Genomic DNA, 26299 nt, shown 5'->3' with positions numbered 1-26299 from the left:
AACCGTCATTCCCCTAGGCTAAAACGTGAAACTTTTTATACATATGGTGATTATGTATATTGTGTCATATAACATAGGCATAGATGCGGTATAAGATTTCTATCCTTTTATTTAACCTATCATAAGTATGTACTAATAAATTATTTTGGCTATTATGGCGCTCCGTATATAATTAGAAACTTAAGACATTGGAAAATGCCTTTTGAGAATGTAATACCCATCTTAGTTTCTTTTTAGGATATTAAATAGTACTGCAATAAACATCCAAATAATTTATTTTATCAGTTGTAACAATATTCAATTAATTTGATTATAGAATTACAGTTGGTGAGGAACTACAAAATGTAATCAGTTTTAATAGTAACTTTTAAAAAATGAAGCTTGATAATAATATATTTACAACTACTTTTGAAAGATTAATCACCATTATTAACTTGATGGGGATATTTTAAGAATTACATGGATATTGCTTGATCTTTTAATATGGGATCCACGTTTTTTTTTTTTTTTTGATATTGCTTATTTTTTAATATAGGGTCCACGTTTTTTTATTATTTTTTTATCATGAGTTGGAGGTGGACGACGAAACCACCTCCAAACTCATGCTTATATATAGTATAAAATTTGTCCCCCGTACAAGTTGGGGCTATTTATAGTCCTGTCGTTATGAAAGTTAACAAAAATATCTCTTAATTTAAGGGACAAGTCAACCTCAATTCCTCAAGTTCACTTAAAATTACCCAATTCCCCCCTTTTAATCCGACCCGACCCGCTAAATTAATTTAACGCATATAAAATAACACTCAAATCCCATTTCTCTCTTCTTCCTCACATTATACACCATAACTGAAGTAAATGGGATCATAACAGGGATATCCCCGCTGAACTGAGTGACTCCTCTAATCTTTTTTCCATATATTTTTTATAATGATTACAAACAATTTATTTTAAATTGGGATCAATGAGGATATCTAAGCTCCCTCTTCTGATATTGGTGAGGAAGTTGCTGGCAGAATCGAACCAATAAATTAATTTGCCATTACTGAATGAACTTTCACTCTTGATTTATATATAAAACTACTACAATCTTTTAATATCTGGTCGAATTTGTAATAAATGGTTTTTATGTTTGTTTTGGACATTAATTGTTGTTTTTGACGATGATGATGAAGCAATAGTTTTTGTTCCAACACTTACTGATTATACAACTGTTGATAACTTGATATGTATATTGCAACTGAATCACATACTGCATACTAATTTAAGTTCTAGTGCTGTTTTTTAAAAAAAAAAAATTGTGGCACGTATTCTTATTTTATAAGTAGATGTACCTTTTTTGCAAACTTTTTACTTAGTTTAAAGTCACCAGAAGTCAAATGATGACACAGATCAATCTTGGGACACAACCAGTTATGGTTGTGAATCAAATTGATTTTTGTTCTGATGATGGTGTCTTCTATTATACGTTGGAAGTTCAATTGCTTCAGTGATGGCTGGTGTAAATGTGAGGGAGAAAAGAGAAATGGGTTTGAGTGTTATTTCTTTGGGTTAAATTAGTTTAGTGGGTCGGGTCGGGTTAAAAGAAATATCTTTTTTTTAAAAAAAAAAAGTGAAATTGGGGAATTGAGATTGATTTGAGGGAATCCGTTAAATGGAGGGGTATTTTTGTTAACGTCCATAACAGCAGAAGTATAAATCGCTCTAACTTATAACGGATGACAAATTTAACTAATAAATGAAAGTAGAGGGGTATTTTTTACCGTTTTCCCTTAAAGGGTGACCGGTTTCCCTTAAAGGGTGCTAGTGTATTCTTTTTTCTCCTCTTATTCCTTTTTCCTCTTATTTGGTTGCAATACTGGTAGCCCTCTTCTGTGTTCAACGGTTTGGTACAGACAAAGTGGGCTATAAATCTGCTCCAGCCATAGGAGTTTGGTTTTTATTCATAAGTAGCATTGGTCTATACAAACTCACTTACAAACCAAATTGTAACAATAGACCAACACCGCTTGCAAAAACTCTCACATATACCACTGTGAAGGGTGACACCTTGCAGTAAAAAATGATCCAGATACAGGGTAAAATTCAAAGGGATCAGGAGCATACTAATTGTTATCCTTGCCATTCTGGTGCAACAACAAGAAGCAGAAAAGCTCAAGCAAAAGAAGCCGGAAATGGCATTTAAAGAGGTTAGAAGAAGGCTTAACCTTTGGCTGTTGGAGTTCAAGTATGACCCAATTCTATACCTAAAACCTCTAATATCAGAAAATGCAAGAACCCCATGGTCATGATTGAGAGAGGAGCAAAAGGTGGATGCAATAAGAGCAAAGACCGAGGATGAGACGGCCAAGTATGACAAATTAGGCAGTAAGTGTAACATGGGTGATGACTTTGAATAATCTCCAAATGATTTTATTCGTATAGGTACTGATGAGGGGTAGCAGGCAGTGTTTTAAAAGGCGGGGGCGTAAGACGAGGCGTTTTATGTCTGCCTCAGCGAGGCGTAAGCCCCGAGGCACGAGGCGTAAGCCTCATGGGACTTTAATTTTTAGTATTTTATAAAATGATATAATTATAATAAATACTTTTAAATTGGTTAAATAACGTAAAAAATTGAAGAAAACAATAAATAAGTGATATATATATATATATATATATATACACATATACATACTCCACCCCCACAAAAAAACTAATTAGAACAATCTATTATACGTACTTACAAGTATAAGTGACTGCTCGTTACTTTTTTGAGATAGTAGAAGACAAGATAAATAATTGGAAAAGAACATATATTAGGCATTCTAGCAATAAAAAAAGGTCTTGACTTTTAAATTTAATGTTTCAGTTCCTTTTTAAAATATTTGAGTAATTACATGTTGACTTTTGAAAATTTGGGCATTATACTAAGGACTTATTTAACAAATTTCGTTTTAGTTTGAAGAAGTTTTCTGGACTTACGCCCCAACAAAAAAAAACTCGCCTCAAACGCCTAGGCTTACGCCCCAACAAAAAAAAAACTCGCCCCAAACGCCTGGGCGTACGCCCAGCATACGCCTTTGGGGACTTGCGCCCCGAGGCATTTTTGGTACGCCCCGCCCCGGGGCTCGCCCCGAGGCTCGCCTCAAAAACGCCTTTTAAAACACTGGTAGCAGGTACCCGGTGGAATAGTTGAGGTACGCACAAACTGACCCAGACACCACTAGTAAAAAAAAAGTATACAGGTGGGTTTGCCACATGCGTATCAGGCAGTGACGGATTTCATCGATGAGCGGGCACATGCATTTGAGTCGATATATAATAAACAAGCTAAAGATAATGATGAGGTGCACAATGTTACCTTGGGAGACAGTAAACAGTGTGGTCCGGCAGTCACACTAGAAGGAAGAGTTTGTTTTGACTTGACGTATATATCTGATGAGCTAGAATTCATTGAAAACCTGGTAATGCAGATACTCTGAAGAGTGGATTACCACTGGTAAAACGTTCTGACAGAGTATAGTTGACGATGGTGGCTTTGATTATTTTTGTGCAACATAAGCTACTGGGGTTTGGCGTCAGAGGATGTTATTAGTTTAGAAGTAAGATTTAGCTTTGTTCAGAAAACAGTTGGTAACTTCCATACTGGTTACAATGAATAAAAACAATGCCACATTTCCATCCGAACGCATGATGAGGGTGCTTACTTTTTTAACAAAAAATGCTCCATCGTGCAGCAAGTTTCAACTCTCTGCCTAAATTTAATCCCATAGTTGCCAAATTCTGAAGTATATATTCTTACTCCTAGTTGTTGAAAAGTAAAAAGTGAGAAAAAGAGATAGAGAGATGGTCTATACATGAATCTTCCAGCTTTGTAAAAACCAATAAATGAATACTTCAGATAGGAGATGATTGCTTACTTTAACATAACAAGATTAGTTGGACTAGTCCTTTAAACTAGGGAGGACCAGAAGATTTGCCAATTAACCAGGTCAGCCGCTTCTCAACTTTGAGAGATAAGAAAATCTCCCTAGCTGCATGATTGTTGAAGAGATCCAAAGCAACATAATACACTTGGTCATTGACACCTTCCAATTCATCCAAAGCTCTAATACAGTCGGTTATGGAGAAATTACCGTTGCACTTCTTAAAAGCAGATGCTCTAAGTCTCGAAGCAGCAGCCATCTCAGATATAGCTCTTGCAATAGCACCATCAACCCCCTTCCCCCGCCCTCTCTTTCGAGATATATCAGTAGGTGAGCTCACAGATTGAAGAATTTCTAGCTCATTGGAATCTGGACCTTCTTCAGACTCTGAATATGAGAACTCTTCCTGTAATGAACCATAGAGAGGGTCCTTGTGCATAGTAGATCCATTATATGTCCCTCTACTTCCAGAATCCGCAAATATCACGGTTAGTCCCTTGTAAAATGGGCAGCCTGTGTTCCTTAAGGTCTCCGCATCTGGATGATCCTGATTAGTACATGTCAAGGGGGGTTTTGGCATGAAAAATATAGATAAGGTAAACCGTGATCAATCAATGAATTACTTGGGCAAAGATGAAGGAAGTCTAGTCTGGTTCACAAGAATCTTCAAGGGATTGGGATATATAAAAAATAAAAAAAAGAAAAGGAGAGTTCAACTTGCAAATAGAAAAGTGTGTCCTAGCAGCTAAAGTATTTCTTTCGGAACAGAAAAAGTGGGAACGAACCTTGATGTACCGGTCCCAAGCTTCATCTGTTGCTGTTATTAAACCTGTAGTTTCATCCCATTCGAAATCAGTATGTTCAAGTAGCAACTTTATAGTAGCAAAAAGCTTTCTTAGTGCAGCATATCGATACTTCAATTGATCCCTCTCCCACGTAAGACCAGTTCTTTTTTGAAACTCATCAGAAATGCATTTCCAACCCTTCTTACTAAAAGACTTGTTTTGCTTATGCCCCTTGTGAACTTCGTCTACCATTACATTCACCATTATTATGGTACGAGATGTGGTCCACTTAGCTCTACACTGGGATTCTCGCTGCTGCACAGTTAGCTGTGTTTTCGAACGAGAAGACCTCCCAGCCATCTATTTGATTGAGCAAAAATAATTACAGCAGTATTGCACCTAACCACGACAAGCAAGATTGGCTCAGAGAAAACAGAAATTCAAGCTTGGAAATTTTCGTTTTCCTTCATATCAGTTTACAAGCTCAAAAGAGGCATTTAAACATCTTACTGAACTTTGAAGTTCATCTTATCTTAAGTAAAAGATTTTTTTTTCTGCAAAGATCAACACATGTATCACCAAGGACAATTGCATTGAGAATTTAGTATTTACCTAAGGGTTATTCAAGAGTAACACAAACTACCAGGGTTCAGAAGCTTGGACTTCAACAGAACGTTTTTATTAAAAGGAAAAACGGTAACCTCTAGTTAATCAAGAAACTATGTACCAAACACTAAAGAATACCCTCTCCTTCATCTCCTTAAAGTTTTAATTTTTCATGCATACACAACTGCACGTATGGGTTTTGCAGAACCCAGTAACTTTGGCTCAAACGTTGTTATGTTTAAAAATTCATTTAATATATATAAATAATTTATTCAGAACCCAGTAAACCAAAAAGAATTCTAGTTCAGAACCCATAAACTAAAAATCCTAGCTCCACCTCTAAATCAGCCTTGGACCTAGCACAACAATTTGCAATTTCAGGGCACTTTTAACCTTTTTCATGAGGAATCACGACTACGGAAACTTTTACTAGAAACAGAAATTTCCATTTGGTAATTTAAAAGCACCAAAATATTTTTTTTTTTCCCACAAAGGAACCTATACATAAAGCTCTAATACATTCAAAGACCTAAAAATCTAGTGACCAACTTCAATCTGGCCATTGGGACACGCTAAATGTTAATTACACTAAACGCTCGTGTAATATGACTCAGTTTCCAAGTATTTTAAAAACAAACACGTACCCCCCAATACTATGAAAAACCTACAGTTACACCCCCATTCTATAATTCTAACAACTTGTGGGTTTGTCCTGTAGCAGTGAACAACAATGACAGGGCTATAATTGGAAATTCCAACAGCTTGAAATTCCATACAAGTCTCTTTGGTTCATAATAATCAAATTAAACAACAATGATAGGGCTATAATTGGCGACCCTAAAAAATCTATGACTTGAATTAGCGAAAAAAGAAGAGAGATTCTGTGATTTTTATATGAATAATGCAACGAATAAATAATATATGGAACGGAGAGAATTTACCTCTGAGGAAAGTGGGCGGTATATTTCTCGTACTTCCGCTACAGTAAAGAACTGGTTTTCCCCTAAACGAGAATTTGGGGCATCCAAACAGGGCATAGCCTTTTCTCCTTGTGCGGGATCAAGAGAATATTTTAGCTGTTTTATTTAGAATTAATACCTATAAAACACCCTAAATTATTTATATTTGGTCAGTTTAATACTTAAACTCTGAAAATGTTATTGTTATCCCCTAAATTATAATATTTTCTATCTAAATTCATGCAGTGCCAAGTGATACTCCCTCCGTCTTAATTTATGTGGCACCATTTGATTTGACATAAAGTTTAAGAAAGAAAGGAAGACTTTTGAAATATGTGATATTAAACAAGTCTTATATAAATGAGTGACTATAAATCATCTTATAAAGTTAAATTATTTCTAAATATAGAAATGTGATATTCTTTTTGGGTCGAACCCAAAAGAAAATGGTGTCACATAAATTGGGACAGAGGGAGTATGAAAAGTGGTTTCGCTCTCTTTGTATGAGAATTAAAAAAATAGGCCCGGAAGATCATTCATGGCATTTTCCATTATTTTATATTCTTATTAGTTACTAGAGAATAATCTCACGCTTCGCGCGGTTATGAATGTAATTTTCTTTTTATTTTTAAGAGGATAAAATTCAGTATTAATATTTAAGAAGGTTTATCTGTAAATATCAATTGGGTGATTTGATAACGTAAAAAATTCTTATATTCGATGTGTATAACTCAAAATGAAATCTTTCACCATGACTTAAAACAGAACTATCATATCTATTGCAGCCATATAAGATTAAGAACAATGAGATCTTTTTTAATTGACAAATTTTGTAAAAAGCCTACAACATTATTAATTAATCAGCATTCACATGGACCGTTGAGAGAAGTACACAATCTTAAGCCATGATTGTGAAAACTATTGTAATACTCCATATATAGAAGTATCACAAACTAATATTTCATCGTAGCGATCAATTTATAGTTATATCAAATCGATCGATAAGATCAGTCGGTCTAAAGTAAAAATTCCTTTCAAATATTTTGATACCTTTGCTCTTAAACAATTACTGAGGAAGTGTTTATTCTTTTCTTCTTTTTCTTTTGTTGTTGAAGCGTCAAGATGATTATAATGGGACAGATCTCTTCATTTTTTTCCGATTGTATGTGTGTAAATCTAAGCCAAAAGCTAAAGTAATTCTTTAGAGAGAATTAAGAGGTATTATAAATGTGACACACCTCTTCAGATTTTCCCCCTTTTACAGGACTTGAAATTTGTCGATTTATATATGAAAAATGCTTATCTAGTCCACATATATAGATACTGAAATACTTGAATATTGTTCAATAAATAAAAATTATAGGGGAAGGAGAGAGGTTGAGTAACAGTGAAATAAAAATGACCCAAAAAAATAAAATGAAATAGATAAATAGATTGAGAAGATCATATTACCACAAATAAGTTGTTAATTCTTTGATGATCGATCACCTTTAAAGTTATTGTACCATCCTAGAAATTTTCGTGCTCCCATGCTTGTTTCCTCTCCTTCCCCCTAAGTCATTATATAGACCACATCCATCTCACAAATCACAACTCTTCATTTCTATAACTCCTTCCAAAATGATTAATGAGTTTTATTATTATTAAAAGCTTCCGTCAGTTTATTTCCTAGTGCTCCAAATAGAGCTAATCAATATAATTACTTTCTATAAAAACTTAAATAGAGGAAGATGAAAAGAACAAACTCAAACAAAAAATGTTAAATGAAAAAATGAAAGATAAAGAAGGCAGAAAGAGGGTTTCTTGAAAAAGACATAAATAGTAGTAATAATAATGAGGAAAGAAAAAAATTAAAGAGTACCTAATTTCTGAAGATTTCTTTAAACATAAAATAAGGATACAATTCAAAAAATTGGAAAAATATATAAATATAAATAGCGATCATAGAAAAGTATCACATCATCTTGTTTATGTCTAACTTTATTATATAATAAATAAATAGATAATATAATAATATAATATAAAAATTGAATGAGCATAATGAGGAAAGTTTCATTGCTTTTAATTAATAAATTTAATACAAAGTAATCACAATATTTATAAGGGAAGTGGTGGCAAATATTATGCTATTAAATGGTGAGTGAGTCTTTATTATGAGTGGATGGATGAAATCTTTAATTATTTAATTTATTTAGTAAAATAGAGAAATGAAGAGGAAAAGGTCAAAAAATTGAGAAAAAAGATAAATGTCAATGGAGGCCATAGAGAGGTGTCACATAGGATTGGTTATTCCTAGCTTTATTATATATATTGATTTTTTTTCTACGAATCTTATTCATTTTTTTAATTCTTCAAATCGCTACATCTTTTTGCTAAGAACAGTAGATAGTTGAAATCAATATAGTAAAATATAATTAAGATATCATAAAAGATGAAATCTAGATAAAAATCACGGCTAAATCTTATCATAACGTAAATTCCACTTAAAAATATTTAAAAATATAAGTCTAAAGTACCAGTAATACTAAATAATTAATCAGAAAATGTACATTAAAGCGTAAACAATGTTTTTCATATTTGTTCTCTCTTCTTGGCTTATCTAAATTTATTGATTTCTTCTTCAAATTAGAATATTATTTTTTTAACAGTAAACTTAGTTGAAAATTCATCTTTTACAATAGTAGTAAAATATAATATTAAGCAATAACAATTAACCTAATTCAAATTAGAACAAAATTTACTCAATAATAATAAACTCAATTGAAAAACTTAAACATTAAAACATACTTAAAATAAAAGTTATGCACTTTATGATTATGTCTTTTTAATTGAGTCTACCGGAAGAAAGAAAAAATAAAAGTTAAAAATTAAAAATAATTAATTTTAAAAAATAATGTAGAGCGTCACATAAATGTTTATTGACCTATTTTTTAGCCCCCGCACATTACAAAAGAGTGAGACCACTCTCCATGTGACTTGGCACTGCAGGAAAATATTATAGTTTAGGGTAATAGCAACACCCGTAGTTCAAGTATAACTCGAATAGTTTAGAAAATGTTTTAGGTATTTACTCTCTTCTTTTAGGAACCCGCAATCCTCTATGAGTTTGCACTTATACCTTTAACTTTTCCTGGTAGTGAAAATGGGCTGAGATTACTCTTTAGTCATTTCACTAATACATGATTTTAGACCTTTTGGTTTTCCTTTTTCTGATCGAATTATCTGTAGTTTGGATGACTCATAATTCCATCTTTAAGTTGTGAAAAATATATTTGATATTGCTAAATGTAAAACATTCAAAAAGTTAACGCGAATAACATTACAAGATCATTAAATTTTAAAGTAAAAGGATGCAAATTTATTCTTACAGTATTTGATTTGTTTTATGTTTACCTTCCATTTAGCTTTTGATCCATAAAAGCCCCGCACGACTAATTTCGTTTCATATTTGTCCCTCCCTCTAACGAATGTCCAACTTGGCTCTAACATTTGCCACATGGAACTATGTAGACAAACAAAATATCCAAATTTTCCCTACAATATCAAATTGATTTATATACACCCTTGCAACATTTTGAGGCATGTCCCAGTGCAAGTGAAAAGATAATATACCTCTGAACACTTGAAAATTCATATATATCCCTACGCAGCTTGCATTGTACTGACCAAAGCATACTAAATTCTTCACGTTGGAAAACTTTAACAAAAATAGATATCTGATTCACACAAAACACTAGATATGTTCAATCTCTGACCCTGAATTCCACCATTCTTTTCTAAAGGAGTATGACTTTGTAAAAGTTCAACAATACACCCATCAATTTTCCTTTATGATCGATACATGTACCGGTTGGGCAAGCAACGCAAGTGGATACTAGAGATAAGAGTAATCAGAGAGTCCGGAGCCAAAATGGCATATTTTTACAGCAATTAGACCAAAATAGGCTGTCTTTTTTTTTTTTATACCCAAATGGGTATTTCGTTGATCATTCAACGAAATACCCCAGTTACTGTTCATAGTAGCAACTCTTTTTTTTTTTTTTTTTTTTTTTTTGCTATTTCGTGGATTGTTCCACGAAATAGCTTTTTTTTTAATTTTTTTTTGCATTTCGTGGAACAATCCACGAAATAGCTTTTTTTTTTTTTTTTTTTTAATTTCGTGAAAAAAAATGATTTTTTTTTTACATATCATGACACAATCCACGAAATAGATGTTTTTTTATTTTATTTCGTGAATAAAAAAAGAAATAGGAAATTATAATTTTTTTTTTGTTTTTGCATTTCGTGTATTAAAAAACGAAATAGGATAAATTTTTTTCTAATTTCGTTCGTATAAAAAGGAAATTGGAATATATATATATATATATATATTATTTCGTGTATTAATGAAGGAAATTGATTTGTTTTTTTATTTTTTTTGCATTTCGTAATCTAATGAACGAAATAGGTTTTTTTTTTTTGTATTTAGTGAATAAAAAAACGAAATAGGAAATTATATATATATATATATATATATATATATATATATATATATATATATATTGCATTTCGTGTATTAAAAAACGAAATAGGAAAATAATTTTATTTTTATTTCGTTTATATAAAAATGAAATAGGAATATATATATATATATATATATATATTTCATTCATGTACCAATGAAATATTTCGTGGATTGTTCCACGAAATGCAAAATAAAAAAAATAAAAAAAACATATTTCGTGGATTGTTCCACGAAATGCAAAAAAAAAAAAAAAAAAAAACAGTTTTATTTATATTAACGAAACTGTTTTATTTTTTAATTTAAAACTGTTCTTTTTTATTTTGCATTTCGTGGAACAATCCACGAAATATAAAAAAAACAGTTTTTTTATATATTTTTGAAATTGATCTTATATATATATATATATATATATATATATATATATATATATATATATATATATATATATATATATATATATATATATTCCAAATTGGTTAAAAGCCATTTTTTAATTTTTTTAAAATATATTTTTCAAAAAACTTAATGTTTAACTGTAAGGTTATTTTAGCCAACTTTATATATCGAGAAAATTAGTCAGCTTTATTTTCAAAAATTGAAACCGCAGAAGTGAAATTGACATTCACAGATACATTATCCCTGGATTTTTACGTTGAAATCTATTGTGTATCATCATCTTATAAGTAAATAAAACTGAAAATTTCATGCCAATTTGGGGAAAAATTGAAATTGAATGTGATAAAAGGCGTTTTTTTAAAAATCGGCTCGGCCAAACCGCCTTGCGGCAGTTTGTGTGCATAGATCTCGGAAAAATACCCAAAATCAAAAAAAAAATCGCGTAAATCGGACGTCCGAGCGCAAAGTTATGACCATCTAAAGTTTGACGACTTTACAACTAGTTTTTCTCCCTATATTTTTTAGAATTATATTTATATTTAAAATAAAGTTATGTCTTGACTTTACAACTATTTTTTTTTTCGTTTATTAAAAAACGAAATAAGATTTTTTTTTATTTCGTGAATATATAAATGTTTTTATAAATGAAACACAAAAATATATATATATTCATCCTATTTCATTGGTACATGAATGAAATATATATATATATATTCCTATTTTTTATTTTCCTATTTCGTTTTTTAATACACGAAATGCAAAATATATATATATATATGTGTATATAATTTCCTATTTCGTTTTTTTATTCACTAAATACAAAAAAAAAAAAAAACCTATTTCGTTCATTAGATTACGAAATGCAAAAAAAATAAAAAAACAAATCAATTTCCTTCATTAATACACGAAATAATATATATATATATATATATATATTTTCCAATTTCCTTTTTATACGAACGAAATTAGAAACAAATTTATCCTATTTCGTTTTTTAATACACGAAATGCAAAAAGAAAAAAAAAATTATAATTTCCTATTTCTTTTTTTATTCACGAAATAAAATAAAAAAACATCTATTTCGTGGATTGTGTCATGATATGTAAAAAAAAATCATTTTTTTCACGAAATTAAAAAAAAAAAAAAAAAAAAAAAGAAGCTATTTCGTGGATTGTTCCACGAAATGCAAAAAAAAATTAAAAAAAAAAAAGCTATTTCGTGGAACAATCCACGAAATAGCAAAAAAAAAAAAAAAAAGAGTTGCTGCTATGAACAGTAACTGGGGTATTTCGTTGAATGATCAACGAAATACCCATTTGGGTATAAAAAAAAAAAGACAGCCTATTTTTGTCTAATTGCTGTAAAAATATGCCATTTTGGCTCCGGACTCAGTAATCAGATATACAATTATATGCTCTCATTACTTGATTTAGAAAGGTCACGCCTTACTTGATTTAGAAAGGTCACGCCTGAAGTCCCCTTTTGGTTAACCACTTACTCGAGTCATCTGACCCTTCTCAAAATTTGTAATTAACGAAAAAGGAGACTTATCATACAAGCCATTATTAAATGCATAATGGTATTAATATATGAAGATTAACCACTTTGTTTTTATAATTGTGGTATCTGAACCAACTTGTAAGCACCTCGACTATTCTATCTAGTACATGTTACCTCTAACTAGCATAGGTAACTTTGTCCACCAAGGCTTGGGCAAATGGCAAAAAATCACCTAACATTTTTTGTCTCTACTATAATTTGAACCCAGCTCTCCCATGATTTTCACGCACTTCATTAACAGCAAGAGCACATCCCTAGCTTTGAAGCTTAACGACCTTAACGCATCATGCAGTACCAACAAGGGAGAAAAGGAGGTGGTAAAAAAAATGCCATGCCTGGTTTCAATCAGTACCCTTTGGCCAAGGTTCATTGAGCTGCAAAAAGGCGGGCAGACAAAAGTAACATGATATATCTAACCTATAGAAGATATGCCTGCAACCAAATTCACTATTTTAAACCAACCATCTCAAATCAACATATTCTAAAGAAATAACACTTTGGCCTTCTTCCTATAAATAGCCTTTGCAATTCTTATGTAGTTGGCATAAAGAATCAATGACGTATTTTGTACCATGTTTTGAGCTCATTACTTGTATTCACATGTCCTAAGGCCGAATACACTGTCAGACAAGTCGTTGAGGAGGCCACAAAGGACAAAAACAGTGCCTGCGGCACTACTAAGGATGCATTTCCATGATAGTGTCAACTGAGTACACAACTACAAACCATATTCAATTACAACAATCCCATAATGGTTAAACTTTTCCACATTTTCCTTCCCCCATTGCTAAGCAAATTCTTCTTTTTATGAGTTTATCACCCTTTTACCTTCTTAAGGGGCTGTGATGCTTCAATTTTGCTGAACTCCAAGGAGAACTAGGCAGAAAAAGATGGTCCTCCTAATATTTCTTTGCATACATCCTATGTCATTGATAATGCGAAGAAAGCAGTTGAAGCTCTTTGCCCCAGCATGGCAGCATAGTCTCATGCACAGATATTTTAGTCTTTGCTGCGAGAGACGCAGTAGTGACAATAAGTTTCTCCCTAGGAAAAGCAGACAGAAAACATATAAAGAAGACAGCAATGCAGCAAATCAGTTCCTTCTACTAGTAATTACTCTAGATTCTAGAATGCCTAAAAGTTTAGATAAATGGGATAACAATTGACGAAGTCATATTCACAATATAAAATAGGAGAAAATTACGAACTCCCTGTCAATTAGTATCATTGTTTTAAAAGGCACTGTCAGGACTCGCCCCGGGGCTCGCCTCGGGGCAGGGCAGTGGCAAAACGCCCTGGGGCTAACGTGCGGGGCTTAGTTCGTATGAGGCTTACGTCCTAAGCGCCCAACCGTACGCCCTAAACACGCCTAACGCCCAACGCCCAGGGCTCGCCTAACAGTTCTTACACAAATTATATTTTAAATTTCTTAATTAAAATCATTCACCCTCATAATTGTTTAACAAAATAATGATACTTAATAGTTTTTCATCTATAGAAATAGAAGATTGGGTGTAACTCATATAACAAGTCGTAGTATTGGATTTACTATTTGAGAACGTCATGAGAGTGAATATCACTTATTTAAAAAAAAAAAAAAACATATAGCGGAATTGTACATTTTCACTTGTCATTGGTCATAAGTCCTATGTATCAGAATTATCATATAATTTTATTTTTTGTTCATGAAGAAGTTATGTTTTAATTGTAATATTGATAAATTTTATTGATTATTTGCTTATAGGGAGATAAAATGAATAGTATGATAGTAATAGTGTTTTAAGAAACTGTGTTTTTTTCCGTGTTTGAAAGTTAAAATGTTAGAATTGTTTTGCATTTCATAATAGCTTTTATTTCATTGTATTGTTTATACTTGTAAAATTATGTTATATATAATTACAAGTTATAAGCGGTGTATAATGGGTTTTGATCATTTTTTTGTGAGGATCGAGCGCGCGCGCGCTCACTCACACACACACACACACACACACACACACACACACATATATATATATATATATATATATATATATATATATATTTCATTTATTTACAGTTTTCTTTTATTTTTTAATGTAATTTTACCTATTTAAAAATATTTATTGTAATTATATTATTTTAAGAAATACTAAAAATTAAATACCCATGGGGCTTACGCCCCGTGCCTCGAGGCTTACGCCTCGTCGAGGCGTATGTAAAATGCCCCGCCTTACGCCCCCGCCTTTTAAAACACTGATTAGTATTATCGCATAAAGTTATTTCTTACTTTCTAACATGGTAATACCAAAATGTGTAAATAAGATCAATGCTATATTCTACCAGCTTAATAAAGTTGATTTGCTCTGGTGGGCCTTAGTGGGATATGCCTGAAGGAAGAAAACAGCATGTCTGCTGAAACATAGGAAGACCCATGGATCCTTCATCAACCACCTTTCAATAATGATATACAACAAGCTAATTCTCCAGAGGAAGAGCTTGTTCTCTTCATATATCAAGCTCTGTTAAGTACTCCAAAAACTAGAGAAATGGTTAACAATTTTGCTAGCTCAAAAGCAGTTTCTCCAAGGTTTTTCCAATTCTATGATCAAGATGAGCAGCCTTACAGGATGCAGGGAGGTTAGAAAAAATTGCAGGAAAGTTTAACTGATTTATTCAAAGTTAATTCTACTTTTATCTATCATTCGCTGTATTATCTTAGTTCATTTATTGAATGCAATAATTAGAAGAAATAACAGGTCTTTTCGTAAGACCTTGCTTCACTAATCGCTTCTGTTTGATATGCTATGCACAATAAGTTGATCACTAGTTATTTACATCGAAGCCTGAAAAATTACAAATTATGGCATCATTTAGGAATTAAAAATTGAGGAAAAGACTGCAGCAAAGATTACTAAAAATGTTATATAGTTGACAAGTAGTGGATAACTGACTTACAGTGGAAGAAGTAAAATACGTCAGCAGAACCTAATATTTGGCACCATCGCGCTTGAATTCAGTTACATCATTTTTTCTCGTCTCTGTTTGTTGTGTCCAAAACAATCTCAGCCAATTGAATGTTACCACTCAAACTAGACGTCTTGTATGATGGCATGAATGAGAACCCATCAAGAAGCTTCACACACTTCAGGCCCCATTTCACCATCAAGAATCCAATTAGGTGATGCCCACTACACATGGTTAAGTTGGATCATCTATACCTCTGAATGGCTTAAGTACACAAGAAAAGAGTCCTTAGCTGAGCCTAAAGCAAGAAAAGATGATAGACACGTACCTTCTGTTGTGATACGTAGTAATAAAAACGGATGATGGACAACTCTGGAGTAAAAATGCCACAGTTGCGAAGAGATCATCGAAGGCTTGGTAACCATGCAAGATAGACATTTCAGCTAAAGTAGACAGATCCAAAAAGAAGGAAAGAACAAGATAAATAAAGAAATAATCCTACCACAACTCTCATACAGGACATCAGCTCCAAGGATAATGTTTGGGCACAGACAGAAGGTTTGTGTATCCCACACACCCCATGTAAGTCCGTGTACCTAGAAGATAAAATGAATAAAACACTTCAACGAAAGTACGGGCAATGTGAAAATGGAAGACCTCAACTAGATATCATGCACAAAATAAAGCCAAGAGAGAAGATCTTCATAAAGCCTACAGAGGAATGAAAAGTAAAATGGACACAGATTAACCCTTATACACAAAATGCGTCATGTGGAATGACAAGTTGCATATATAGCAAACAAAAGCGTGCAGATTACCTTGCACTTGATATCATTTAAGTCGCACTGTCTTCTAATGTGAGTAAGCACCTGTATATCAACAGACAAGCAGTTCTGGTAAAACTGATAAGTATCTTGCTGCTTATGTGGAAGTTCAAGGTGCTGACGAATAAATTCTACAAAATGTTGAGACATTCTTACTCAGGATAGGTACTTCCTAGCCTACATACTAGCATATTGTTTAGTAATTCAATGCCATCAATCACCACTGCAACTTCAGATTGTTATTCACTAATACTGAAGCAGCAGATGAGTGTGCGAGAATACGGTCAACGGCAGCTCTATTTCACATAAAGCATCCCTGGACAAAATCTACAAGTTAAAACTCAGAGCAGTCCAACAGTTTCTGTAAGCATATTACTTCGAGTTACCAACACTGTTGTCGGCACACCTGATTCTTCATGAAAGGCTTCAAAAATACACCAACACTCCAAGGTGATTAAAGAATAGGTGTTTACTCCGAATTTGGGAAATCAATTGAATTTGTATGCGGGTATAGGATATGTGCATGGATCTTGATATATGTTTGATAGTGGAAAATAAGCGTGTGAGTATTTAGTAATAAAACGGCTAATAACGATAATTTGCTCGATTTGCTATGGACATGAACATTTAGAAGCTATGTTCAATACTTAATGGAAGAAGCACAATATAAATGGAAACAAATGGCTTTGGCCGGATCAGATATTGAGGGAGAGAGATTGTGTATATGAGCTCTTTTATTATAAATGTTCTTGGAAAGTAAAGGAGCCAACCCTTACAAAGGAGGGGGATGTGCTCTATTTATAGTGGTGCCTCTATGGGCCTCTTCCCATACAAATGATTAGAATAATAATAAAAAGGACAGCTCTGAGCAGATTTGGTGGGATTAGGTTGGCCGTACGATCTGACGCACGCATGGTTGGTGGTTGACCATGGCAGGACGCTATCGACGCGTGGCAACCGCGTAACGGATCTCCCGGATCAACGACCATGACCAAAACGGACCAACGGCCAGGATCTCCCAGACTAACGGCCATGATTTCCCGGACTAACGGCTATGATCAAACGGACCAGCGGCCCCGGTCAATTCGGACCAACGGCCACGATCAATTCGGACCAACGGCCACGATCAATTCGGACCAACGGTCACGAATGCTCGGGTCACCGGGCTTGGTCGTTCCAATGACGAAGAAGGCAGATCAATCGGTCCCCTCGCTCCACCGGTTTGCCTCGCATCCGGTTTTTACCGTATACAATAGGTAGGCAAAAGAGAGAGGAAAAAAGAAAAAGGTTCTCCTTTATAATTCCAACTACTGCATTCCTGCTGTACAACATTCTATGCTCAGTTCTTGAACCCAATTTAGATTACCAGTAATATGGATATGTAATATATTCACGGTTAAGTAACCGGGTTCGGGCACTATTTCAAGGACTATGATCAAATAATGAAGTCTCAATTCAGTGTCTATTAAAAACTACTTTCAAAATCACACCTCTGATCTGTTTGAATTGTCAGTCAGCTTCACATCTGCACCCACTTTTGCAGCAACCAACCCAGGCAACGAGGTCCCTGCCCCAAGCTGTAAAACATATGATGAATAAGAAGAAGTTGATATAACACTAATCAAACTAAGACTGCACAGTAAGCAAAGTAGGGATCAAACAACTAACAAATACTGCTATGCTTCAATCCATATCTAGTTTGAGTCAACTATATAGATTTTTAAATATGGTGCCGATTCAATATAAATTACTAATTGGCTTTACAAATAGAGTCACTTACTCCAAGCATCCTACTTTTTCTGGGTTTAGGACCAAGAAAAGGCAACTACTACTCCCTCCGCCCCAAAATAAGTGTCGTTTTAGCTCATTTCACGCCCATTAAGAAAAATAATAGACACGAGATTCAGTTTACTAAGTTACCCCTATTTATTACTAGATGTTTCTTGAGAATTCAGCACTATCAAGAAGAAAAGGTAGTTCTTTAATATAAGGGCATTACTTGGAAACAATTATTCCCACTGTCTCAATATATATGACACACTTTTCTTTTTAGTCCGTCTCCAAAAAATGATATATTTTCTTATTTGGCAATAATTTAACTTTAAACTTTACCTTTTGCACTTAACTAGATGATTTATAACGACACAAATATATGTAACTTGTTTTAAAATTGTCTTTTATTTGTTAAACTTGATGCTCGGTCAAACTACATCACATAAACTGGGACGGAGGGAGTAGTATTTCTTGTGTTGAATTTCACTCATTTTGGGACAGAAGGAGCAAGTCATAAAATTTCAAGAGCAGAAGTGCAAGTAATACAACAAAATAAGGTTCATTACCTCAACTACGTTAGCGCCGGTAAAGCGGGATCTCTGTTGCCATATGTATTCGGCTAGAACAATACTGCAAGGCCATACGAACAAACCGTACTCTTCTTTCATGTTCTACTTACATGCCAAAAACGAATCAGTTAACATTGAGTTCTTTCTTCTTGTTTTTGTTCGCTTTTGAAACTGAGAGATATAAAAAGAAAAGAAAAACCTCGATGATGGTGACGGAGAAGCCATCGTCGGTGTCTTCGGAACTTCGGAAATGGTGGCCAGAAAAAGTAGTCATTTCTTCTTCTTCTCCAGCAGGAGACTTCGCCGCCGGTTCGCCGTCGTCCCTGTTCGCTTCCATGCCGCTTTGATTTGTACTCCTTCCGTGCACGTGACTTGTCACATCTCTTAACAATAGAAACGGCTCAAATATACTAAATATACACTGCGTTATACTTTTGGTTCAAATATGCCTTTTCGTTATAATTCGGTTCAAATATACCTCTCTCATTATTCTTTCGATACTTCAGTCTAAATATACTCTCCCGTTATTCTTTGACACAAAAGTATTTTTAACTTTAGTAGAGAAACACATGTCAAGCTCAGAATCAAATGATAAGCCCTCAATTTTAAATACTCAATTTCTTTTAAAACCCGCCAGTTTAATGTGATCCGACCCAATTTCTTTTCTTTTCTTTTCTTTTCATCATCATCATATTCTTCTCTTAAGACCCAAATCTGAGTTTCTTTCCAAAAGAAGTATATGGGATGGCAAAATTGAAGATAGGAGGGCGTGGAGTAGGGCACTGGAAGTGAAATTGAAAGATGAAAAGCAAATGGGTGTCGATCGGATTAAACAGGTGATTTTTTAAAGAAATCGATATGTAAAATTAGGGGTGGGTCATTTGATTATGAGCTTGATACATGTCTCTCCGTTAAAATTAAGAATAAATTTGTGTCAAAATATAATGAAAGGGTATATTTGGACCGAAAATATAACGATAGAGGTATATTTGAACCGAAAGTATAACTATGGACATATTTGACCCTATTCTGATAGTACAGAGGTATATTTAACTCTTTGCCGTTTTCGTATTTTATTAATTTTGATTTCATCAATTCGTGAGACAAGAAAAAAGTCTCACATAAATATAAATTTCATAACGCTAACCTTTTTTATGATTTGAAATATTAAGCTCTCCCATCTTATTTTAAGTTTTTATAACAATTTTAAGTTATATGGAGGGTGGAGCTTTCACATTTCTATTTCTAACTATTTAGAAGAGCCGGTTGGGCACCTTTTTTGTCGTCCAACCGGCTCCTTTTTTATCGTCATTCCAAGTTAAAAAATTATGGGCCCATATATATTAAAAAACAATAACTAATATTAAAAAAAAAAATTGGCCTCCATATTAAACACCAACCAGTATTAAAAAAAAAAAAAAAAAAAAAAAAAAAAAGTGGAACCCACCACATCCAAACTCACGGGAAAAAAAAAGTGAACTCCATATTAACAAAATCAAGCAATATTAAAAAAAAAAAAAAAAAAAAAAGGTGAATCCCATATTAAAACAAAAAATAATGTTAAAAAAAAGTGCTTAGAAAATTAATAATGATGGATTCATTATCACATGCGTATCAACCCATTAGTGGGAGCAAATGAATTTATTGTACAGCAACATAGTTGAAATACTTATATATTACTACTATATAGAAAGGGGGTTTGGGCACTTTTTCGTCATCAGTTTGAGGGCCCAAAAAACAATTGTGGGTCCACATATTTTAAACAACTACGAATATTTTTAAAAAAATTGTGGGCCCACATATTTTAAACAACTACTAATATTTTTAAAAAAATTATGGGCCCCATATTAAATATCAACCAGTAATTAAAAAAAAAAAACTGGAACCCACCACATCCAAACTTACAGGAAAAAAATGAATCACATATTAACAAAATCAAGCAATATTTAAAAAAAAAAGTGAATCACATATTAAAAAAACAAACAATGTTAAAAAAAAAAGTGCTTAGAAAACCAAACAATTAAATCAATAATGATGGATTCATGGCCACATGCGTATCAATCCATTAGAGGGAGCAAATGAAATTATTGTACAGCAACATACTTAAAATACAAAAATGCTTAGAAAATCAAACAATTAAATCAATAATGATAGATTTATTGCTACATGCGTATCAACCCATTAGTGGGAGCAACTGAAATTATTGTACAGTAACATACTTAAAATACTTATATATATATATATATATATATATATATATATATATATATATATCCATTTTCCAATTTTTGAAAAAAAAAATTGTGGGCCTATATAGCCTAATGGATTCATTGCCACATACGTATCAACCCATTAGAGGGAACAAATGGAATTATTGTACAGCAACATACTTAAAATACAAAAGTTCTTAGAAAATCAAACAATTAAATCAATAATGATGGATTTATTTCCACATGCGTATCAACCCATTAGTGGGAGCAAATGAAATTATTATACAGCAACATAAGTAGAATACTTTAAAAAAAAAGTGTGGTCCCCATATTAAACACCAACCAATATTAAAAAATTCAAAAAAACACCAACCAATTAAGCATTTAAAAAAAAAAGTGTGGTCCCCATATTAAACACCAACCAATATTAAAAAATAAAAAAACCAACCAATAGTTTAAAAAAAAAGTAAATAAAGTGGAACCCACCATCTCCAAACTCACGGGGAAAAAAAAGGTGGACTCCAAATTAACAAAATCAAGCAATATAAAAAAAAAAAATGAATCCCGTATTAAAAAAACAAACAATATCAAAAAAAAAAGAGTGCAGACTTTGTATTCGTAGCAAACACTAATATAATAAAGTTTTAGATACGGAGCACAAACTGCAATGTTATATTAATCGTGTTTTGAACATAGTATCCCATATTGACAAAATCAAGCAATATAAAAAAAAAAGTGAATCCCATATTAAAAAAACAAATAATGTCAAAAAAAAGTGCAGACTTTGTATTCATAGCAAACACTAATATAATAAAGTTTTAGATACAGAGCACGAACTATAATGTTATATTAATCGTGTTTATATATATATATATATATATATATATATATATTATATGCATAAAAATAGTGCAAACTAATAATGTCCAAAAGCGTGGGCCCATACTAAACAACACCAAGCAATATAAAAAAAATATATATATAAAGCATGAGTTTAGACTCATGCTTCATCGTCCGTTATCCCTTAAAAGGGGGGGGGGGGGGGGAGGTGGGCCCCATACTAAATAACACCGAGCAATAAAAAAAATGAAGAAAAACAATGGAACTCACTATCTCCAAACTCATGGGAAAAAAAAAAGTGGACCCCATATTATCAAAATCAAGCAATATCAAAAAAAAAAAAAAAGTGAAACCCATATTAAAAAAATATAATGTTAAAAAAAAAAGTGCAGACTTTATATTCGTAGCAAACACTAATATAATAAAGTTTTAGATACGGAACACAAACTACAATGTTATATTAATCGTGTTTTGAACATAGTATACGTATATATATTATATGCATAAAAATAGTACAAACTAATAATGTCCAAAAAAAAAAGTGCACCCCATAAAGGGTGGACCCCATACTAAACGATATCAAGCAATATATAAAAAAAAGTAGATCCCACCATCTCAAAACTCACGGTAAAAAAAGGTAGACCTCATATTAACAAAATCAAGTAATATCAAAAAAAAAAAAATTGAACCCCATATTAAAAAAAATAATGTAAAAAAAAAAGTGCAGACTGTATTCGTAGTAAACACTAATATAATAAAGTTTTAGATACGGAGTACAAACTACAATGTTATATTAATCGTGTTTTGAACATAGTGTATATATATATATATATATATATAAATAGTGCAAATTAATAATATAAAAAAAAAAAGGCACACCCCCTATTAAAAAATCAAACAGTATTCATGTAATTTCCAATGTATCTTATTAAGTCAATAATGATGAATTCATTACCACGTGCGTGTCAATCCATGAAATTGCGTTTCTTCAAAAGGTTAAGTAATCAAACCATACAATTTTCTTTCCTTTTTTATATTAGCCTGAGATCTAATCTAAATATTAAAATCTTGTATTTGTTATTCCGCCATGTCATTTATTTGTTATGTTTACTAAAATAAATATACTTAAAATATTTATATTTTAAAATAAGATAGAATTTAATTATTTTTTTATTTTTATTCTTACTCTAATAAATGTGAAAAGAAATTAATGTTGTAAAAAAAAATATCAAATGAAAATCAAATAATGAATAAGGTAAACTAGTCAAATTATAATTCTGATCGACGTTTTCTTAAAAAACCATGCAAAAAACAACATGACAAGTAAAATGAGCTAAACCGAAAATATTTACTAAAAATTAAAAAATAGTATTTCTTCGTTTAAATAAAAAATTAATTTCTACTTTGTTTCGTTTTAAACATGTAAAATTAATTTAATAATTTGAATTAGAATTGTCCAAATCAAAATTTGATAAAAAAATAATAAGTATTTTACACCTTTAAATTAATCGAATTAAAATTGAAAGTATCAACTGATGCTTAAATATTGCTATTGTTTTATCTCAAAGAGAAGAAAATAGTTTCCTTTTAAACAAGTCTTCTCTTTTAAAAAATATTAATAAATTTGTCGATTTTGTGTTCATAGCAAACATTAATATAATAAAATTTTAGATACAGAGCACAAACTACAATGTTATATTAATCGTGTTTTGAACATAATATATATATATATATATTATCACTATTCAAAAACAACTACATACACATAAATGCACTATAATCTAAAGTGTTGGGCCCGTGCGCAGCACGGGCATAGGCCGTCTAGTAATTTTAGAGAAGGAGATCGTGGGGGCCGTGGAGGGGGTCGAGGTCGCTCTGGAGGCTCTGATTTGAAATGCTACGAGTGTGGTGAGTCTGGTCATTTTGCTCGTGAGTGCAGAACACGTGGAGATGGAGGTCCTGGAAGACGTAGAAGTCGGAGCCCTCCTAGATACCGAAGGAGCCCAAGTTATGGTCGTAAGAGTTATAGTTCTCGTGGGCGTTCCCCTAGGTGCCGAAGCCTATCACCATGCGGTCGCAGCTATAGCCGGTCTCCATATCGCAGCCGAGATGAAGCTCTATATGTTAATGGAAATGGACTCAGGGAGCGTCACAGAAGCCGAAGTTGAATGGAAGAGATGATAGTCTCCTTGACTTAATCACAGTGTAAGTGAGGCCATGCCCTCAGCTTATACTAGTGCTTTTGGTTAAGTTTTAAGTTCTTGCTTGGGTATCATAAGTGTTTGGTTTTTGTTTTTTCTCAATATTACCCTTTTTAAGAACCTATATCATAGACTTAAATTTTGGATTTAAAAAAAAAAATAATACCTCGACTAATTTATCCTTAGCAATACATTCTTTCATTTAGGCATGTTTGGAAAGCCCCCTAGGTAATTGGAAGTGGGTGTAATTCGGTGTAATTTCACAGTTTAATCTATTTATTTGACTTCAAGTAATTACTTAGTTAGATGAGACTTGGGTGTAATTAAGAGGGTGTAATTACACTCTCCAATTCTCAAGGTGAGTTGAGAATTGGGTGTAATTAACACCTTGTTATTGCATGGTCACTTTTTTAGTTTTTTTTTTTTTTTTTCTATTTTAATTTCTTTTCTTTTTTTTAATCTATTTTTATTTCTATTATTTTAACTACTTGTTTATTTTTACCTTTTAATTTTTTAATTTTTAAAATATATTTTTCTTTTTATATTATTTATCTTTCATTTCTTTTTTTTTCTCATTCCCAACATTTACTTCTTGTGATTACATGCAATTGCTCGTATTTTTTTTATTTTTTATTTTATTCATTTAGCATAACTGTGTTGTTATTCTAATTTTTGATATTACACTTCTGAGTATTAGAAAGATTGAGTCGTTAACAAACTTGGCATATAATGAGTGATGTTATTAAAGTAGAATTTTGTAGTGAATGAGGTTATAAACTTATATTTTCTCTTTCTTTTAAATTATATTTACTTAAGTTACATTGGAAATTACTTATGTAATGTTGGAATTTGACATAAGAGTATTATGTTAAACTTTTTTTTTTAATTTTGAATTTAGGCTATATTTTTTCGATTTTAATTAATTTGCTTTAGTACTATTAACTTGTCATTTCACATTACATGTTGTTTATTTTTCACTTACTGTTAATAGATTTTTTTTGTCAAACATTTGAATAATGTTATGACATTATATTTATAAAAATTATTTTTTTTCGTCAAACATCCATTCCATGTTGTTCTAAAAAAAACGTCTGCTTTTAATTTTTATATTTAATTAAAATTAAAATATTATTAATTTGAAAAATATATATCAATTATTTTTTACAATATTAGTCACAAATATATGATTATTGTTTATATATTTTCAAGAAATAATGTGTTGTTAAATAAATAATTTAATATCATTTATAAAAGCACATAATTTTCAAATACTAATTTTTAATTTTTTATAATTAAGCTTTATTTTAAAATTAAACTAACTGTACAATTACACTTGTGTAACCAAACAGTATGTTTGTAATTACACTATAATTACGTGATGACAAATAAACAGGTCGTTGTAATTACTACCCTAGTAATTACACTAATTCCAACTACCTGGTGACTTTCCAAACAGACCCTTAGTTAATTTTAGAAATGCTTTCTTCAATTAACTGATTTATCGGGAATTTTTCGTACACTACAAAATTGGTTTTGCAAACTTTTACTCTGCAAAAATTGGTTCACTTCACCGTCCCGCCAAAAAAAGCTACTCCTTACACATTGGGTAGGCCCATAAATTGATTTGAAGAGCTTTCATTAATGAATAATGGGGGCAATTTGCAGGATTGGCCTTCGCTGGGGATGGTCTTTAATTTTTGTCCCTTAAATTAGCGGTCTTTAACTTTTTCTAGTAAGCCCAAGGCAGAATTTGCATGGACAGTTTTGCAAATTTTGCCTTGCGATTTTTTTTTTTTTTTTTACTGAGCTGAGGTTTGAACCCATAACTTCAGGGTATTAGGCGAAGGACAAAATTTAAAGACCACCAATTTGAAGGGAAAAAATTAAAGACCACCCCAAATGAAGGGCAATCCGCGCAAAAAAAAAAGAATGATGGGCAATACGCAGGAATGCCCTTATTTCGGTGCAGTCTTTAATTTTTGCCCCTCAAATTGCTGGTCTTTAATTTATTTTTTTCCTTTGGTTAAAAAAGTGGCCGAAAATATTCTAACATTTTGGGTTTGAACCCCAGCAGAGTAAAAAATAAAAACAATTACAAGGCAAGATTTCATAACAAATTATGTCTATTCGGGGTGAATTTATGCCTTAGTATCCTAGCAAAGTTAAAAAAAAAAAAATCGCAAGACAAGGTTTCATAGCAAACTATACCTATTCGGGGTAAAGTTAT

General features: G+C 32.0%; 2 protein-coding genes and 1 non-coding gene across 6 annotated transcripts; 1 reads left to right on the top strand and 2 right to left on the bottom strand.

Moving 5' to 3' along the window:
* Positions 1–953: 953 nt before the first annotated feature.
* Positions 954–1050, top strand: LOC132625301 (small nucleolar RNA R30/Z108). The gene has a single exon (XR_009576736.1). It is a non-coding gene; the product is annotated as a small nucleolar RNA R30/Z108 (small nucleolar RNA).
* A 2734-nt stretch (positions 1051–3784) lies between these two features.
* Positions 3785–6388, bottom strand: LOC132623195 (L10-interacting MYB domain-containing protein-like). Its single transcript, XM_060337922.1, has 3 exons — positions 6235–6388; positions 4688–5086; positions 3785–4449 (listed from the first exon to the last, which is right to left on the bottom strand). The coding sequence occupies exons 2-3, from the start codon at positions 5045–5047 to the stop codon at positions 3934–3936; spliced, it is 876 nt and encodes a 291-aa protein (XP_060193905.1). The 5' UTR covers positions 5048–5086; positions 6235–6388; the 3' UTR covers positions 3785–3933.
* A 6827-nt stretch (positions 6389–13215) lies between these two features.
* Positions 13216–19700, bottom strand: LOC132623134 (uncharacterized). 4 transcript variants are annotated; one of them, XM_060337838.1, is made up of 8 exons: positions 19021–19693; positions 18819–18923; positions 17970–18056; positions 16474–16524; positions 16158–16251; positions 15984–16068; positions 15647–15879; positions 13216–13756 (listed from the first exon to the last, which is right to left on the bottom strand). In XM_060337838.1, the coding sequence occupies exons 1-7, from the start codon at positions 19156–19158 to the stop codon at positions 15714–15716; spliced, it is 726 nt and encodes a 241-aa protein (XP_060193821.1). In that variant the 5' UTR covers positions 19159–19693; the 3' UTR covers positions 13216–13756; positions 15647–15713. The 4 variants fall into 4 exon arrangements, with proteins under 4 accessions (XP_060193821.1, XP_060193822.1, XP_060193824.1 ...); XM_060337839.1 differs by having other exon boundaries at positions 13216–13721; XM_060337840.1 differs by lacking the exon at positions 13216–13756 and adding an exon at positions 15432–15534 and having other exon boundaries at positions 19021–19695.
* Positions 19701–26299: the final 6599 nt, after the last annotated feature.

This window comes from Lycium barbarum, chromosome 12 (assembly GCF_019175385.1).
Source record: "Lycium barbarum isolate Lr01 chromosome 12, ASM1917538v2, whole genome shotgun sequence".
NCBI lineage: Eukaryota > Viridiplantae > Streptophyta > Magnoliopsida > Solanales > Solanaceae > Lycium > Lycium barbarum.
The sequence above is the reverse complement of the archived record's forward strand: the minus strand, read 5'-3'. Positions and strand labels throughout refer to the sequence as shown.